The 18,980-nt window shown below is 43.1% G+C and overlaps 3 protein-coding genes across 3 annotated transcripts; all 3 read right to left on the bottom strand.

Annotated features, from left to right (window-relative positions):
- Window positions 1-1,356: 1,356 nt before the first annotated feature.
- LOC109462337 (actin-related protein 8-like) lies at window positions 1,357-7,530 on the bottom strand. Its single transcript, XM_019758878.1, has 11 exons — window positions 7,426-7,530; window positions 6,878-6,979; window positions 6,133-6,306; window positions 5,543-5,653; window positions 4,928-5,043; window positions 4,395-4,548; window positions 3,865-3,960; window positions 3,293-3,433; window positions 2,721-2,979; window positions 2,139-2,302; window positions 1,357-1,912 (listed from the first exon to the last, which is right to left on the bottom strand). The coding sequence occupies exons 1-11, from the start codon at window positions 7,477-7,479 to the stop codon at window positions 1,769-1,771; spliced, it is 1,515 nt and encodes a 504-aa protein (XP_019614437.1). The 5' UTR covers window positions 7,480-7,530; the 3' UTR covers window positions 1,357-1,768.
- Window positions 7,531-10,586: 3,056 nt separating this feature from the next.
- Window positions 10,587-15,050, bottom strand: LOC109462313 (cytochrome b5 reductase 4-like). The gene is made up of 6 exons (XM_019758843.1): window positions 14,767-15,050; window positions 13,389-14,166; window positions 13,022-13,135; window positions 12,401-12,797; window positions 11,675-11,939; window positions 10,587-11,147 (listed from the first exon to the last, which is right to left on the bottom strand). The coding sequence occupies exons 2-6, from the start codon at window positions 14,146-14,148 to the stop codon at window positions 10,650-10,652; spliced, it is 2,034 nt and encodes a 677-aa protein (XP_019614402.1). The 5' UTR covers window positions 14,149-14,166; window positions 14,767-15,050; the 3' UTR covers window positions 10,587-10,649.
- A 1,045-nt stretch (window positions 15,051-16,095) lies between these two features.
- On the bottom strand, window positions 16,096-18,775 carry LOC109462348 (dnaJ homolog subfamily C member 9-like). The gene is made up of 5 exons (XM_019758889.1): window positions 18,606-18,775; window positions 17,940-18,086; window positions 17,385-17,501; window positions 16,750-16,961; window positions 16,096-16,290 (listed from the first exon to the last, which is right to left on the bottom strand). Exons 1-5 carry the CDS (start codon window positions 18,697-18,699, stop codon window positions 16,102-16,104), a joined length of 759 nt encoding a protein of 252 aa, XP_019614448.1. The 5' UTR covers window positions 18,700-18,775; the 3' UTR covers window positions 16,096-16,101.
- Window positions 18,776-18,980: the final 205 nt, after the last annotated feature.

Raw genomic sequence — 18,980 nt, 5'->3', positions numbered from 1 at the left:
GAAATTTTGAGTTAGAGATATCTCATTAAAGCTTTCAATGCTAGAATTCAGATCAGCAAAAACCATTGTGATATTAATTCTAATTTTCTGATCATAGGCTGTAGACACCTTCACCCTTAGTATATCCAAGTGAAGTTAAACATTTACATGTAACAAACTACTGCTCTGTTCATATTATTACTCAAACACAATCCGATATCACATACTAGTATACAATATTATTATCATATACAATGGATAATAATTACAAAAATACATGGTGACCAGCCCCTCAAACAATAAAATGTAACCCAACACCACAGGGTGTCTGTCAAAGCACTCGTTACCAAAAAAAAAATGGGTCAAATTATATATAGGAAGCTATGTTGAATTTCGAGGCCTGCAAAAAGGTAACATTTTGCAAATCAGATTCAGTGTTCACCTTCACATACGAATTTTACAATAAATCTTACTTCTGTGTCAACAACATCTCAGTCCCTGGATAGCGGCTAATTTGTCTGTAAATAATATGGCAAGTGATTTCGCCCCCCTCCCCCTTCATTTCTACCTTTTTCACATCCACAAAATGCCTATAAATCATGACCTTACTGTGATCATTTTTTTCCACAGGAAGGATCTCAAACTATTTAGCTCGGTATCACAATACTTTTCAGTCCGTTTCTAAGCCTTACCTGCTTCCTATGATGGTTTTTCTCTTCACGTAACCGGGCTTGGGCAGCTTTGCTATCCTTTGTTCCTTCCGTCGTATCTTGAGGTCAGAGGTGAACTCCTTGTGGGTCAGAGGGGAATTTACTCCCCTGATTACCCAAATAGTACATTTTATTTCCGCCAACACGTTTACAGATTTTATCAGTGCTTCTAACGAAACTCCTCATTACAAGTCAGTATAATTCGTGGCATTGTTGAAGCATCTAAGCAAAATTAATTATATTTAGGGGATATTTGTTCTTTCCGGCGGCCATGTTTTTTTAGAACGTCCTGGAGCCGACCTGTGGTCTCAAACCGCAGTTTCACTGCAGCTTTGCACCTACCAATGTAAACACTCCGGGCGGGGGGGTTGTCGTCGTGTAGTTTTATTGTATGTGACTTAATGTATCACTTTATTAATGTATTTTGTTTATTTATGTGTTAAATAGCAACAGACATAGTCTTGTAATGGTGCTAAGGTGTTAAATAGCAACAGACATAGTCTTGTAATGGTGCTAAGGAAAACACTTTATTGGGAATTCCTCCATTATACTAGTATTTGAGCTGTATAAACTGGACATCACATATGACGGTATATGTATAACAAGTGTAGTTCATGCTGCTACTAGCATAATTGACCGAGTCAAGATGTTTACTGCTGAAGTCCTTGTTTTTTTTCACACAAACAGTCAAGTTTGCTACACAATGAGTTGACTACAACCTCTCTATGGATGTTCATTGTTACAAACTTGTTACAAACTGTTGGCTGCCACAGAAACGGTGACCTCTGTTGACGATGAGTGACCTCTGGCCCTTTGCAGTGTCGACTACCACACAAATGGTAACCTCTGACCCTGTACACTGTTGACTACCATAAAGTGACCTCTGACCCACAGCAGAGTGGACTACCACAGTGAACTCTGACCCACAGCAAACTTTGTGACCTTTGACCCTCCTCAGAGTTGACTTCCCCAAAATTGATGACCTTTAACCTCCAGCAGAGTTGACTACCAGACGAATGGTGACCTCTGACCCACAGCAGAATTGACACAAATGGTGACCTCTGACCCTCCAACTCTCACTACCAGACGAAGGGCGACCTCTCCCTGAGGATCCTGATGCCGAACTTGCGCCACTCGCGCTGCCCGACCCACAGCTCCTGGGTTGTGTCCAGACAGGCCAGCACGGCTGCGCCCTTCCAGCACACCATCTGCGGGTCCTGGTCCTACATGGGAGTAAACAAACATAGTCACAAACCAAGAAACAACATCACACACACACACAAGTACACACAAATGCATGGTCAAAACATCTCATTTTTACAACACACCATGTAGGTGTCCTGTAAAAAACTGATTTTTGGCCTTTTGATGACCTCTTCTGTGTGAGTGATTTTGACCTTTGCCCCAGTGATAACCCACTGACCTTTGCCCCAGTGGTGACCTACTGACCTTTGGCCTGGTGATGACCTCCATGGTGTCGGCAATGTTGCGGTACTTGGCAGGCAGCTGGGCCCTGACCCTGTGTAGCAGGAAATTCTGGGCCCCCGGAAACTTCAGCCCCCCTCCCACTACCAGGATGCACGAGAACATCTTCTTTTTGGTTTCGTCAGAAGCTGCAAACAAACAAACAGATAAATAAATGATAAATAAGGCCACACCAATTTGATTTGTTGGTTCTTAGATTTTTGTGCAAGAAATCACTGAAGCGGGTGGCTGAAAGAAATAAAATAATGGGCCTGTGATAGCCCCAAAGGTTAGCCAAAAACATACTAGTACTAATTCTGACTGGTTTGCTGTGCACTGACGCTAGATGTTACTTGGTACTCACGCCTCTGGGACACTATGCACCAAGTAACATCTAGCATCAGCAAACCAGTCAGAACAGCCCCGATGAAGAGGACAGGCATCATCTCAACGTCAGCTCATAAAAATAAATGGTTGCGATCAAAGAAATTTGCTATTTATGTTAAAGATACTATTTACATTTGGGAGGTCCTACTAATCTGGTTTATAATTCAAGCACAGACCTACCACAGCACTCTATACTGTGCAGAATAGCCTGGTCCACTCCCATCAGCTTCAGGGGGGCGGGTTCTGACCCCCTCCTGGATGCGGAGGGTAGCCTGACCGCCCCCCTGCGATGCTTAGCCTCCGAAGACCCCCCTGCGTCCTCGCGCGCCCGCTTGTGCCTGGGCTCCAGACTAGGTTTGGGGTCGGACGAGGTTTTGTCAGCTTCGCCGCCGTGCTTGCTGCTAGCCTTGGCCTTCTTCTCCGCAACAGCCTTGGCTACCTGCAAGTACAAACATAATACATCAGGGATGGCAGACTTCACACCCTTACCCATACTGCTTTGCATCCTGGCAAAAATAAGGTGAGTGTGGCAGTGGTAACTGTAAACTGTGGTAAATTATCCTCCATTTTTGGCCATAGTTGGACTATATTTCGGCCATGTCAGTGAATGAGCTGCTGTGGGCAAGGTTAGAGGTAAGAGGTCAGGTGTGAGAGGTTAAAGGTTACCTGTTGCTGAGTGTTCTGTGTCTGCAGCAGGTACAGGTGGGTAAAGGTTAGAGGTTACAGGTCAGGTGTGAGAGTTGAATGGTTACCTGTTGCTGTGTGCTCTGTGTCTGCAGCAGGTAGTGTTCGTCGTGGATGTCCTCCGGGTCTCCCTGGTTCCTGAGCTGGGTGTGGACCAGACTGCCGCCGACCAGCCCAAACAGCTGCGGGTAGAACAGACCCATGGGGGCCTAAAGGGGACAATCAGACCCATGGGTTATAATAACATTCATTAGTAAAATCTGTATCTGTATAGCTGGCATAACACATCAGCTTCTATATCCGTATAGCCGGTATAACCAGTTATGATGCCCCAGCTGTGCCTGGTGGCAGCAAGTGGTAAAGTGTTGGGTCATGTGGCGCAATGGCAGCGCACGCGACTCGGAATCAAGAGGTCCCGGGTTCGAGTCCTGAAATGCCACCAATCTTGTGCCCTTGGGAAAGGCACTTTACACGACTTTCCTCACTTAACTCAAGTAAAAACAAGTACTATCTGTCCTGTATTTTTTTCTATGTGTGAGACACAACACCAGCAACAGCTGCCTCTGTTCCGCGTGTATTGCACTTACGCAATTTCAATAAATCAAATCAAAATCAATAATAATGATAATAAAAAACATACCTGTATGGTTTCCTCGCCGACCCTGATCTGGTAGCGCCGGCTGAATGTGTCCGGCCTCTGCACATGGACATCCTGCAGCCTGGCTCCAGACTGGTCCTGGGGAGGGGGGGAAATTTCTATTGTTAGAAATGCTAATGAAGTATAGTGGAGGGGTTTCATTCCTCAAGCTAACCGACATCTTGCACTCTTCAAAATGAACTATGTAACAGGTCAGGGCGATCTGAAAATTTCTGATCTCTGCACATGGACATCCTGCTACCTGGCTCCAAACATGTCCTGGGGAGGCAGGAAATCTTTTTTAATTCTCTTTTCATTTGTTGAAAAATGTACCTGAACATTGCTCAAACCTTTAGACAGCCAGGCTGATAATGGAGGTCAACAATACAAGGGCAAGTACAGCACATAGTGACCAAACGTTTCCAACAGATTATACCTGGGTAGCTGCAGTACCTTGTTGAGATGACAGGAGGTGTGCTTGAGACATGCAGGTTATACATTAGATTGTGTGCTGATGTGTGGAGCTGCAGTACCTTATTGAGATGACAGGAGGAGTGCTTGAGCTCCTGCAGCAGCTGACAGTCCAGCCGGTCCAGCAGGTTGCAGTCCTTGTATGGGAAGTTGGTTTTCCTCAGAAGCCACTCCAGGGATCGGGTTACGTCCCTGCCGCCGTAGTCCAGCCACAGTCTAGGGAGAGAACAACACATGAACACCCAGGTACACCCATTAACACATCCACCCAAATACCCAGCCACTCATGCACCAAGTCCAGGTACACCCATCCATACACCAACCTACACTACCACACACACAGTCCATCAATACACCCATGACCACACTCACATACACACAGGCCCAGCCACTCCAGGCACCATGTAACGTTTGTAGTTGAGCCATAGATAGTCTAGAGAGAGAGAACATTTCATCACTGTGATACACCCATCTACACACCCACCCATACACATGTACATGTATACAAACCCTTCCACCTATCCATCCAAGCATGTCATCAGTGAATGTCATCTACCTGTACTGACCTTGAGTTTCTGTGAGAGTCCGTACTGACCTTGAGTTTCTGTGGGAGAGTCCGTCCTCAACGCAGCACACGGCTGTTTTCTGGTCCCCGACGTCCACCACACAGGCGCTGGCCACACCGCTGCCAAACGTCGCACATACCGACTCCTATAAGCACACAAGAACCTAGTACAACTCATATCTAAAGCTATAACCTCTTCACCACTTCTATCTACTAGTAAACTCTGACCTCTGACCCACCACACTCCTGCACAAACATACCTAACCTTTAACCTCTTACTCTCACAAGTTCTCACAAGGTCATTGATCATTGATTGATTCTTGATTGATTGATCACTGATTGATTATCAATTGCCAGGCCATCTTATCTGCGACGGTTGCCCAGCCTGTTCAACAGAAGGTTCATGAGTTCTTGCCGGTTTATCAATTGATTGATTATTGATCAATTGATTAATGATTGATCGATTGATCAATGATTGAATGATTGATTATTGACTGTCAGCCCACCTGATGTGCGATGGCAGTTGTACAGCAGGTTGATGAGTTATTACAGAATTATTTATTATTGATCTATTGATTAATGATTGATCTATTGATCATTAATTATTGGTTGGTTGATCGATTGATTGATTGATTGCCAGCCCACCTGATGTGCGATGGCTGCAGAAAATCCCAGCCTGTTCAGTAGCAGATTGATCAGTTCCTTGATGTGTTGTCTGTTGTAGATGTCAGGGACAAGCAGGATGCATCTATAGTGCTAAACAAACAAACAAACAAATCTTAAATGACAGGTGTGACAGGCTGAATAAAAGTTCTACACAGGAACTATGCGGCTCCAGGTGTCTTGCGGAGGGACGACTGCGTGTGCGAGATGTCGGTTAGCTTGAGGAATAAATCCCCTCTACTATATACTGCAAACAAATTTTAAATGAATGTACATATAAATGGACAAATGAATGAACTAGCTAGAAAGGAAACATTTGCAACGCAAATGCATAATGTTTACCTTCACATGGTCTAGCCTGACAAACTACTGGCAGTACTGCTCTGTTTATTCTTACTCAAAAATTAACAAAAAAAAACATGATTGTTTTCCTTATGCAAAGGGAAACAAATAGTGAATGAATGAATGAATGAATGAATGAATGAATGAATGAATGAATGAATGAATGAATGAATGAATGAATGAATGAATGAATGAATGAGCGAATGAACAAAAAAAAACAGAGCGCCTACTTTGAGGTCCTTGACAGGAATGTCCAGGAACTTCTCGATGGCGGTTGTCCAGATGGTCTCAAGGTCTGCCAGAACTGCTGTGAGAGATCCTCCTGTGCCACTGTGCAGGTTTAGCTGACCACATGACATCGGCCAGTGGATGTTATAGCTCTCCGAGGGGTGAAGGTACAGGACCTGGGGGGACAGAAGACAGACACTGTTGAGGGCCTGCAAGGGGGGGTCCCAATAACACTCTACGCTGAATTCAGAAACCTCTCGATTACGCTTTACAATAAATTCCAAGTGGCTACAACGTATTACGTAGAATAAAACGCCAAATACACTCTACGCAAAAATATTAGAGCGGTCCGTCTACGCTCTACGTAGAATTAAAACGGCCGATTACGCTCTACGGAACGGGCTTGCGGGCCCCCACTGTTATATCCAGAACCGTGTGTATCTATAGTGTATCCCTGTGCCTGAATGTGTTAGAATTAGGATCAGGCACGGTTCTGGATAGTTTTCGCGTATCCAAGAACACAGATTTGTCCAAAGCACGGTTCTGGATACCTGGGTACTTGACATAGAGTGCTAAGGGTGGGGAGGTAAAAGGCAGTGGAAGGAGAGGGATGGGCTCAGCCTTCCAACACTGTGCCCTAGATACTGTGGACAAACAACCCACTGCCCCTACAGCCTCAAAAAAGGCTGTGGGACTACCTTTACCCATAATAAAGTAGGTTGAATGTTTAGGAGTTAGTTTTCATACCTCCTGCCCCACTAAGTACTGGGGTTTGGAGCTGGTGTCCGTCCACTCCAGATCTGACGTGTCCTCGATCTGAGGACCAACCTGCGCATTATAGGCTGCAAGCTGAAACAACAAAGCAGAGGTTTCAAACTTCCGGGAACAGCAACAAGAAATCTGGGATTTCAAACATCCAAAAAGTAGGTTTTGTGTTAATGAATTACATGGACTCATACTACATATATTGTATGAGGAAACTTACTCTGCTATTAGTACAAATGTAGTATTACACCAAGTTTCGTGTGTCACACATTCCTGACTGTTACATCCTTGAATCAGGGATACTGGGTCAAAACCAATCAAGTAAAATCCAATGTCCACCCGCTCACTTTGGAACCAAACCATACAAACCTAGGATAGATTACTAGTACCACCCAAACTAATACTTCCACCCCAAAAGTAATAACATACCAGTTTCTTTATTTTGATAGTAATAAAATATCCTATCTCTATGGTTAGGCTTCCATTTAAAAAATCAAAATCAAAGTATATTAGAAAAGGTGTAAGTTTACCTGTTCTGTGGGCGGGGCTAGTCTGTGTTGCCCTGACGACGTGATGATTGACATCAGGGCCTGCTGCACTCCCCTCAGGCCCTGCTCATGGATCGCTCTGCTCTCAGTTTGCTGTAGAGGGCCACAAAAATATTACTTTATCAACCAGGTAAATACACAGAGACATGGCCAAACACAGTTTAAAACTTCAGCGATCGCTACTGTCATGATCTGAAGACTGCTGTCCTTTTCTTAAATGTTTTGGTTCATCAAGCATCATTTTCTTCAAAGTCCACGAAAAGATGAAAATGGTCCAGAATCATTCCTATCTAGTTCCATGCCTGTATGCTTAGGATTAGGATCAGGCATGGGCTATCCTGAACTGTGCCTAAGCATGCTCTGGATAAAGCATGGTTCTGGATAAAGCATGGTTCTGGATAAAGCACAGTTCTGGATACAGCATGGTTTTAGATATACCGGGTAGTGTAGTTCTGAATAAAGCACGGTTCTGGATAAAGCATAGTCCTGGATAAAGCACGGTTCTGAAAAAAAACAACCTTACACAAGCCTCATGCCTGAGCAGTGTCCTGTCCTCGTGTTTCCCTGCAGTGTCCGGCTTGCAGCAGCGCCGCCTAGCAATTACCTGTGGTATGACATGCTGGAACATTATCATCAAATCACAATTTCTTCATGTAAGTTATACTGGTATATTTATGGTTACAACTAGGTTTTTGGCAACATCTCAGGGAGAACAATAACCATAACAGCAGCCACTGTCGCCATGGCAATGTATGTTTTTATTGCCACTTTTGTTATCATTTGCGTAATATTTCAGTCATATTAATTCCTAGCATATTTGTTTTTCGGTCTGTTAATTTTTCTTTGTCATTGTGAACTGTTTGGTTAAAGCACCTACATGTAGTAGCTTACAATATCTTTTCTTCGTTACTGTAATGCACTAACACGGTAGCAAAAGTTCACGGTCTGAGAAAAATGGACATGTTCACAGAACTATGGTGGTGACAGGTGCAGGAAAAAGAAAGTCCAGGAATCATTTGTTAACTGTAATGATAAGTTCACGGTACAGAAGTGAACATAACAGTACAGTAAAAAAATCAGGAATTACAGTAGTGTCTTGCGAGGAAATAAACAAAAAACAAACAGACCTGCGGAATGACATGCGGGAAGGTGTCTGAAGCGCGGCCAATCCGCAGGAAGGAAGATCCTGGGTGGAGAACGATCACTGATGTGCCCTGGACTGGCTGCTGAGGAAAAAATTAGATTTTTAAAAAATATACTCGTAATTCTGTACAAAAATCCCTATGAATTCTTTGGCACCCCTGCTCAAGTTATTGCAATACCTGAAACAACCCGTAATTTTTCACTGTATGTTTTTTAGACCATGTGCATGTATGTATGCCTCTACATGTAAGGATAAAGGTAGCCTCCATAGCATGCCAAAAACTGGGGGTTTTGGGGGTCTTCAGGGTCTTTGGGAGCTTTTATGTGCTATTTTCTGATTGCATATAGACAACATAGCCGGCCTGGTTGAATTACCCCCGTTTTTTTTAGAACTGGGCTAATTAGAAAACAGCCGAAGACCACCAAACCCCCGGTTCTATAATCCTGCTACGGAGGCTAGGATAAAGGTACATGTATATACATGTAGGATTGCACTATTATGTAGAGTATGTGACCTGTATGTTGTTACATTTTGTCTGACACTGACCTCTTCCCTCATAACTTCAATTAAAAGCAGCTTCACATTCAACAAAATCACATTTTAACTCATCACATATCTAACTCACAAGAATGATATTTAACTCAAAACAAGACAATGTCACAAAAGTTACAACACAACATTTATTCTTCATAAAGAAAATCTCACTTGCAAACTGCTGACAGAATATAACTTGAAATCACCAAGTATTTCCACACACCTGTAAAATTATATTTACCTGACAAACAAATCTGCACTGAATCATAGTCTATATAAACTATGGACTAAAACTAGTCACCATTTAGAAACAATATAAATTCTTGATATAATTATAACATTTCACAGGTACGTTGATGATTCAAGGTTAGACATGCAGGTAAACAATACTTCACTTGTAATTATGGTTAATGAAGTACGTACATACAAACACTCATATCCCCAGTACAAGGCTGACTACAAAATCAAATTCTACCTGCACTAACCTGCATGTGTAAGTCAGGTTTCAAGCCTGAAATGTGTTACATATGCAGCAAACATAGTACGAATCAAACATCAATAAAGCCCACATTTTGTATCCTTTACCATAAATACCAAGTACAATATAGAGACCCTGAGAATACTTTCCTCGGGCACACTACTTTGAAGCTAGGACCACACCAATTTAATTTGTTGTTTCTAGCATTTAAAAAGAAACAAGCTCAACCAGCTAGGTTTATGCCTTGGTTCACTTGAGCGAATACAGTCATGATACATGTATTTACGTTTTGCTCCCTGCCCTCTGCTTTTCTGATGTCTGCTTGCTGTATTTTCATCTTAAAATGAGAACCAAGGAAATGAATTGGTGTGGCCTTAGGATATCTGTTGATATGTTTAATATAATATGCATTTTAATTTGTTGCTGTGTCAATAAAGATTTCTGTGTCCATAACTTCATGGTGTTGTACATTACTTTCAGCATGATCCCATCTAACACACAAATCTATATCCCATATTTCCTGAGAAATCTATACAGAAAAATGGGCAGAATTCCTCCACATTTCTCGCTTATTCACTAGTCAACTCTCAGTAGCAGTGTGATAGTTTCTGTTCAACCTTCTCCCTGCTGCCTAACCCCACAACTATTGCAAATTTGCTGCTAAGGCCTAGGAAAATAAATGTTGTGCTTCCTGTTTCAGTCCTGAAAAAATTAGGATCGGCAGGTTGGAATTATCTTTTTTTTAGGCTTCAGTAATATCTATATATATAATAAACTACTTATACAATACAGTTTAACAAAGTAAAACTTGCATGATTACACTTTTATTTTCAATGTCAATATTAGAAAACCAATTGTACAACGTTTTATCACTCAGATGTCAGATCATTGAGCTAGAAAAGGTTAATCAGCTCTATAAATTATGTCCCTTGCAGGGGTCCACCCAAAAAGTCTAAGGTCAGCAGGTTTTTCTAGGGTCGGTCGGGAAACAGGAAACAAAACATTTTTTTTCCTAGGCCTAAGTGGCTACCTTAGCAGGCTGAGGGTAAACTAGAACACATCGTACATGTCCTGCTGATATCCCAGCTCACGTAGGACCTTCACCGCTGCCTGGTTAAACGCCACCGGTCCGCACACCATCGCCATGGTTACCGGTCCCGGCGTAGGCAGGTCGCCCTCCACGACCTCTGACCTGACCCGACCCGACCTCCCGCTCCACTCCGACCCGGGGTCGGACAGCACGTGGATGACCTTTAACCTCTGTGCGTACTGTTCTTCCAGTTTTTCGAGCTGTTCGCGCCACAGGATGTCTCTCTCCTGTTTGTTGAAGAAAAAAATTGTGATTTTCTGGTCTTTCTGGTCGCGGGAAAGAAGGAGGGTTACAAGTCCCGGTACAGGCGTAAAACCGGTCCCGGCGACTAGGAAGGCGATGGACGCTTTGTCGTCCAATGGCGGGAGAGCGAGGGTTGAGTCGTAGTCGCTGATGTCCAGGTGGTCCCCAGGCTGCAGCTCGGCTAGTGCAGGTGTGAGAACACCTTGTGGGTACACCTGAGGTGGGAGAAATACTTTTTTTTACTTTAAATTGAAGAGATTCATTTGTCATGTATAGATACAGTTACTAGAGGGAATTCTTTCAACAGTGAGGGAGGCAACAGGAGGTAGGGCCCAGCAGACCGATGCAAGTCTCGGGCCTAGTCTCGTGAGAGCTTGAGACTTGGCCATTCCGTGAACAAGATGGACTGATAGTCATCGAAAATGTGGAGGCCAGTATCCTTACCCTTCCAACTTGTCACTGTTGAAAGAATACTCTAGTAACTTTAATTTTTTTTTATTTCAGGCATGACTCGCCCATGTAAGAACATACAGATAAAGATACACATAATAACAATAGTAAAAATATGAAAAAATTTCAGAGTTGGATGAAATTTTGGTGACTGTCAAAATTTTGTTCTGCAATTCAGAAATACTTTCTGTAATAAACACTTAAAACGTTTTTTTTTTGGCCCCCCTAATATTTTCAGGACTGAAACAGAAAACACAACATTTTTTTTCCTAGGCCTTACAGTAACACTGACCTTGATCATGAGGTTCAGGCCCGTGCCCTGTGTGTCCACCTGTGCAGGTGTGGTGAGTGATGCAGGTACAGGTGTGTACGGCCGTGACACCTGTCCGTAACCCGACACTTGGCGTCGCACGTACACGTGATGACCCGCGGGGACCCACATCCGCGACCCCGGCGGCAGTCGTACGCGGTACAGGGTCGTGTCATAGGTCACCTCCGCTCGAGACTCGACCGTACATGTCCGGTACCTCCGCTCACAGTCCTCTGTACCAACTAACCTAAATAGAGAGAGAAAGAGAGAGAGAGAGAGAGAGAGAGATCTGGTTTATTTGTGCCATACAAGTTCACACAATTACAAAAGCCTGTTGGGAAGGCTTTGGGAACACAAAAAATGCACTTATAATAAGCTATTTGATAAATGACTTGAGACTCCACCACACGCCCGGTACCTCCGTAAACAGTCCTCCGTAACCTAAATACACAAACAGAGCGGGACATTTAGCCTCTGTAAACTTGAAGAAGCCACACAGGCAAAACCGGTCGTGTGACAGGCTGAATAAAAGTTCTGAACAGGAACTATGCAGCTCCAGATGTCTTACTGATAGACTAAAGTCAACACAAAAGGCTGAGTTAATATCTAAACAATGAATTTTGAACTTTTAATCAAACCACTGAATTGATACATGGAATCCGAGAACCAACAAATTAAATTGGTGTTGCCTAAATAACTAAAACTGACCTTCCGTCCTGATCTAGAGGACTCCCCAACCTTCTCCACTTCCTTCCTGCAGTAACTTTCGTCAGCTTGACGTCGAGTTTAGACCCTGACGCTCCAAACGTTACATTAAACTCATCGGTAACTTCTTCCTCTAACTCCAGGTGGACTTGATACAGCTGTTGGTGGCCCAGGAAAAGGCGGAGTTCGAATTTGCGGCCAGTTTTGTCCAGAGTGACGTTCTCGCGAGTCAGGCCCTTCCGCTTCGTGTAGACGACCACGGTGATGTGTTTGTCGCTCTGGAACCAGTCGTAGCGTACCGACTCCCTCGCAACAGTCAGCACAGGAAGGACAGAGTTGTCAACTGTTAGCACAGGAACGCCCGAACTGTCCACAGTATCACTCTTGTTGGTGGGTAATCCTGGTTGAGAGAACAGTTTCAACAGTTTATTCATATTCATAAAAACCAGCCTCGCAGCCTGTACAAAAACATGCTGAATAACACTGATTTTTTACAGTTGTCTAGCAAATACAAATTAACATTGCATTACAATACATATACAGACACACAAACATTACAAAAGCCACACATGGGCACTAAAGTAAAGACCAGAGAGAACGGCTCGTAAATAAAGTCACACATACCTGTTTCCTGTACAGATTCCCTCGCAACAGTCGGTACAGGAAGGACAGGACTCTCAACAGTTAGCACAGGAACACCCGAACTGTCCACAGTATCAGTCTTGTCGGTGGGTACTGCTGCTTGAGAGAACAGATTCAGCTTTATTGATATTGGCATGAAATGTTCGATAAAGTTCAAAACAAGAATTGAGCCAACATTTACAATTATTACAAATGTTTAAAATACAGATCGATAAAAATTTAAAATCTACATTTTAAAATGCGATTTAAAAACACTTTACATGGACAATATATATTATGTCTTCAAAGAGCAACTATTATACTATTTATATATAAATATAAAACGACTCACGAATAACATCACACATACCTGTTTCCTGTGCAGAAGGATAGGGAAGGGATGGTTTCGTAAGTTCTGGGTTTGTCGGCCAGGGATTGTCCACGGTATCAGCAGAACTGACAGGTCTCCCACCGGTGTTTTCCAGTTTCTGCTGCTCACTTGGTGTTACAGATGTTACTGGTCTCCCATCAGAGTTTTCTTTGAGTTTCTCTTCAAAAGCAGCGCCTGGTGGTTTGGGAAGAGTCAGGTTTGCGGGAAGTGGAGGTTTCAGAAATCCCGTCTGTACTTTGGGTGGTTTTCGCTTCGGTGTTCCTGCATTTGGTGAAACGTGAAGCGTTGTTCGTAGTCGTCCGACCAGGCAGCTTTCCAGCATCGATTCGTAGTTGACCCACCGGTGAACCTCGTTGAAAAGATCCGTCCCGTCCCTCCCCGCGGCTCGCATGAGCTCTTCCGCCCCACCGGGGTGATATTCCGCGTATGCAGTCACGTTGTACACCTTCCCGCGAATCACCGTCCAAGCGTCGCTCTCAGTATCATGTTTCGCTAGCTCCTCGGGCGTGACGTTATGCAAACGACCCCCGGTCCCGGAAAGGTCGCGCGACTTCGAGAGCCGTATCCAGTCCATGAGCGACCTTCCCGGCTTCAGCGCAACCTTGTTACGCCCCCCTCCCACGCGCTGAGCGGACGAAGGTGCCGGGAACTGCGGTACACCCAGGTTTCCGCTCATGTTGTCGTTAGTTACGTCGTTTGTTGCCAAGGTTACGGTACAGCCGACACGTCCGCAGCCCATTGGCTGACCTCAGAAGACCTGGGGGCAAAGGGCAGAGGAGAAAGGTCAGACCCGGCTCAAAATTGATATGATTATATATGATATATAAAAATTATTTTCATCTCATTCAATTTTGAGCTGGGGCCTGACTAACTTGTCCCTCTGCCCTGGCCCCACCCAAAATTATAGTAATGATTTTATCTATCTAATTATTATTTATTTATTTCGATTCTCCACATACATGTACATCAGTAATGAAGAGCATGGTGGAACTGGTGTTCATGTTAGGACACCTTTTCAAAGCCACCATACAACACACATCATTCATTCAGGCTCATACGTTTACTAGTATATGCATAGATCTGCAAACTTGCCAGTAACTTCTAAATTTGTACATCCTTATCCTCAACCTGTAGCCTGCTTTAGTCCGCTACCCGGGGAGCGGATTTTGGGTAGCGGACTAAAGCTAACAAGGCTGGGTACCAGGCTAGGTCAAGTTTCCATGTAGAAGTTAGAATCATGTGGGGAGGGGGTCGGTTTTGACTTCTTCTTCTTTGACTTCAGCTGACACAGTAACAGTTACAATATGTGTGATGAGTTTAGAGCGTCCCCACCCCGCTAGTTAGCCGAAAGACTCACCTCGGGCGCTGTCTCTTGTCCCGCCGATCCCAGGGACGGGCTCAACCGCTTCTCCTTCTGTAGTTTCGGCGGGGTGGGCACCATCGCTGACCGCTCAACTTCCGGGCACAAAATCACCGATCTAACCACTTTTTCACAAGCCAAGAGCTCTAAACAAGGTCCAAAACACTCCTAAGAAGCTTACGAACCTTCAAAATATCACTAAATCCGCATCTAAACGTTATTTCCGCAAATATTTGAGCTTTTTCCCGCTAGTTCTTTTAGTAGTAAATATCTGGGGGAGGAAAAGTTGACCTATGACGTCACTTCCTCCTACGGCGACCCCGTAAACGGAAGTGACGTATTGGCACCTACCAATGAACACTGGGGGGGTGTATGTGTGAGGGTGTTGGTCAAATACTTCATATTACTGCATATAAATGTGTATAATGTGTTTAAAATCAATTTTTATTTCAAACCTGCTTGTTGTCATGTGTTTTAAGGGTTTCGCAGTTAGTGTTTGGATTCTTATACGAGTGTGTATTTTCTAGCACATGAAAACGTTGTACAAATCATCTGTCACAAGGACTGCATGCAGAAAAGAGGTCTCTTTTGTACTGGTACTGCTCCTGTTGTTTTGTTTGTATCATCTATTAACTTATATCTAAAGCCCTTAAAGTTATATTGATGATGACAAAGTAAAATATGGTCATATATACAGTTATGGTTGATTTTGTTATCTCTGTACCCATATTCTCGCTTGTTTATGTATCATACATATTATTTTATGAAATGGTGTCACATAAGTCCACTTGTGTCCTGGGCTTCTAGTGTGGGCGGGGCGCATTAAAAGCCCAGGACACATGAATGGTGTCCTTCATTCATTCCTTCATTTCTTCCTTCCTTCATTTCCTTTATTCATTTCTTCCTTCATTTCTTCCTTCTTCCTTCATTTCTTCATTCCTTCATTTCTTCCTTCCTTTATTTCTTCCTTTATTCATTTCTTCATTCATTTCTTCCTTCATTCATTCAAACACAGACTAGACAGAATGCACAACAGGCAGAAAATTAGTTCATACTTCCAGGTTTTATTTCCACATAGAAACATAACATATAACATAACAATAATCAATACTTTTTTTATCATATGATATCAGATTACATGTGTCACTAAAAGTATCTGAACAAAGTCTTCCTTGCACCAAAAAGAAATTACTCAAGCAACTGGATATGATTTTGGAAAGTTGCTTGAGTAACTGCTTTTTGGTGTATCTTATTACCTGGATGTCTAAACTTTATCGACGTAAAGTCTTCTTTGTTTTAATAACTAGCACTGATCATTTTTGCCCTTTCTTTTCACTTTTTCCCTTTCTTGGTTTTCTTCCCCTTTGGTGCGTATCTAGCCTCCAGATCAGCCATGAAGTTGTTGAACTGACTCTCTCTGTTTTGGCTTCTCTGTGCGATCATTTTCTGCAGCGCGTCCTCCGAACCGTCCATGCCAAGTTCTTTCATCGCTGATTCTGCCTCCTTCGCTTCTTTCTTAGCCTGGGGGTGGGAAGAAACAATGTGATGACTTTATCAAAAATGAAGCACAGAAAGTAGTAGTGATATGGAAAAAAACTAAACATAAAAAGATGTGATGACATTGAAAAATGAAACACAAAAAGCTGTCATGTCATCAAATAAATGCAACACAAAATACAAAAACTGAGCAAAAAAAAACTTGACCACAAAAAGTTGTGCAACTGTTCTGCCACTTGCTACATAATGTAACCCAACACCACAGAGTGTCTGCTACAGCACCAGTTACCATGGTGACAGACATCTGGTCAAGGTCATCAAACTTATTTGTTTGGAGACAAAGAACAAAAAAAAACTACAGTATATGTTTTCTTTCTGAAAAGGTTAACACAGCAGACAAGCCTTGCATTTCCTTTGAAAGTTTGAGTTGACTTCTGATGTAATAATAAACAAAAACAAACAAACAAACATATCCCAACATACCTTGCGTTTCCTGCGTTGCTGCTTGCTCCTGTCCTCCTGAGAGAATGCTGGGAAGTCCGGCAGGTCACCTGACCTGATCTGACCAATCAGCAGCTTGCGGAAGCGCGGCTCATCCTCGAGCGTTGCCAGGGTAACGGCGTCCATGATGTCATCCATGTCGCCCTCGTGCTCCAGGTACGCAGACTTCAGGTCAGCAAGCTCCTCTTCGGAACCTGGGGAAGGAAAGTCATCTTATAATATAGTCATGCCTTCAAGTACCCGAGTTATCAACCAAGGATGGAGGTGTTCAAGAATTCATTCTTTCTCAGAGCTATCGCAGAGTGGAACTCACTGTCACCAAGTACAGTAGGGGCATTGTCAATAGATATCTAGAGTTAGATGTGCAAGGGTTAGGTGTAACAAGTTGATCGGTGTAATGTTAATGTCAAAGTTATGAACTGGAGAACCCTGGAGCAGGACAGATGTGGTTAGGTGATGTTGAGTAAGGTGTTCAACAGTAAAGGCAAGGGCTTTGCGTGGCTCAGTGTGGAGAGGGCAACATAACAAGTAGTTTTTTCTAAGGTTGGTCGGGAAGCATAAAACACAAGAGTTTTTTCTTAGGTCTTATCTAGTTTTTTGTTACTAGTTCCTCCTACCTTTGTAGTTCTTTTCGAAGTCTTTCACAGCCTGCAGAGTGACTTGTGGGAATAGTAGACGCCAGTAGGACGCCCAGTCTTTGTCCTGGTCCACATCAACTTCATCATCTACCTCTCCTGGAACATAAACAACAAACAATAAACAACAAACAATAAACAACAATGTTACACGTATGATAACAGCCAGTAGTCACTCATCTTCTAGTAAGCTCTTACATTGAAAAGTAACTCTGCAACTTACTGTGTATGGAGGGAAAGAAATTCAAACTTTAAAAGAGGCAGACAGAGATGGGAGGCTGGAAACACAGAAGGTTGGAGAAAGGTAGTAGGTGCCCAAACTAGAGTAAAACTAACTAACAGATGATGAAAAAACTGTAGAATCCTACGTCAATGAAGATTAGACATTCCAAGTTACTCAAGCTACACATCTCAAGTAGCATGACAAAAAGCTGTGGATGCTACTTGAGATGTCTATCAATTTCTGCTGTATCTTGGATGCTATGATCTATTGACGGTTAATTTGACCTGATTTAATTCTGCAGAGTCCGAACTTACCACTTTCATCGTACAGGGCCCTTTTCCCGGTGTCAGACAGGACAGAGTAGACTTTACTCAGAGCCTGGAACTTTTCTGTGGACTGGGCGTCGTCTGAGTTTCTGTCCGGGTGGAATCTCATGGACATGCGGTAGTACCCTTTCTTCACTGGAAATACAGGAAAACAGTCCCAACTTTTATAACACAACTTTACAACGTAAGTTGTTAATGTTAGCTGTTGTAACTTTTATCACAGAACTGTTAGACCAGAGTGTTACATCTTTATGGCAAGAAAATACTTGTTTTTGCCCTCAATGAGAGCTTTGACAATGTACTGTTACATAACAGACCAATTTTTTTATAACTTTGGTAATAGAAATAGATGTATTGTTTTATTCATCCATATGTTTGAAGGAAGACAATAGTTTCTTCATAATATTTGTGTAGAGATAACTTTTTAAATCTTTATAACTTGACATTTCTATGTTTTGTTTAAAAAAAATAACGTGAAAACAAGGAACAAGCCCTTCTTCAATCAACAGAAGACAATATGAGTTAGTCCGTCCCTACTATTTGGGACGCTTTCCAGCACATGTCGGGTGAATGATAGCAACCGAATTCGAATATAGGATCAAGATTTCATATATTTTTGACAGTGCCCCCCTCCCCACACATCGCCCGTCTTACCCTGTTTCTCCGTCGCCGTTTTCTCCACTCCTATGACATTGTAGAGGTCACGGGTGCTGAACAGGTCCTCACAGGTCTGGAGAAGTCCCGGCATGACGCAGGTGTGACCAGGTGTCCTCAGGTGAGAAGATATGAGACGATTTCTGGAGACTTTTTCTTTCTTCCCCGATCTTCTTCGCTCTCCTTCTTTCAAAATGGCGCGAAATTCCTGGAGGATGATGGGAAGTGGTGACCTTTCAACTCCAAGCTTGGTGCGAGTTACACTAGTTGAAGAGCCACCCAGCGGATAGGAAGATAACTGCACCTCAGTTAAAAACTCTTGACGTCCCGATTTCAAGTCTACATATAATGTCCTTGCTACAACTGATTCCAGCG

The sequence above is a fragment of the Branchiostoma belcheri genome, unplaced genomic scaffold (assembly GCF_001625305.1).
Source record: "Branchiostoma belcheri isolate BF01 breed outbred unplaced genomic scaffold, Haploidv18h27 scaffold115, whole genome shotgun sequence".
NCBI lineage: Eukaryota > Metazoa > Chordata > Leptocardii > Amphioxiformes > Branchiostomatidae > Branchiostoma > Branchiostoma belcheri.
The sequence above is the reverse complement of the archived record's forward strand: the minus strand, read 5'-3'. Positions and strand labels throughout refer to the sequence as shown.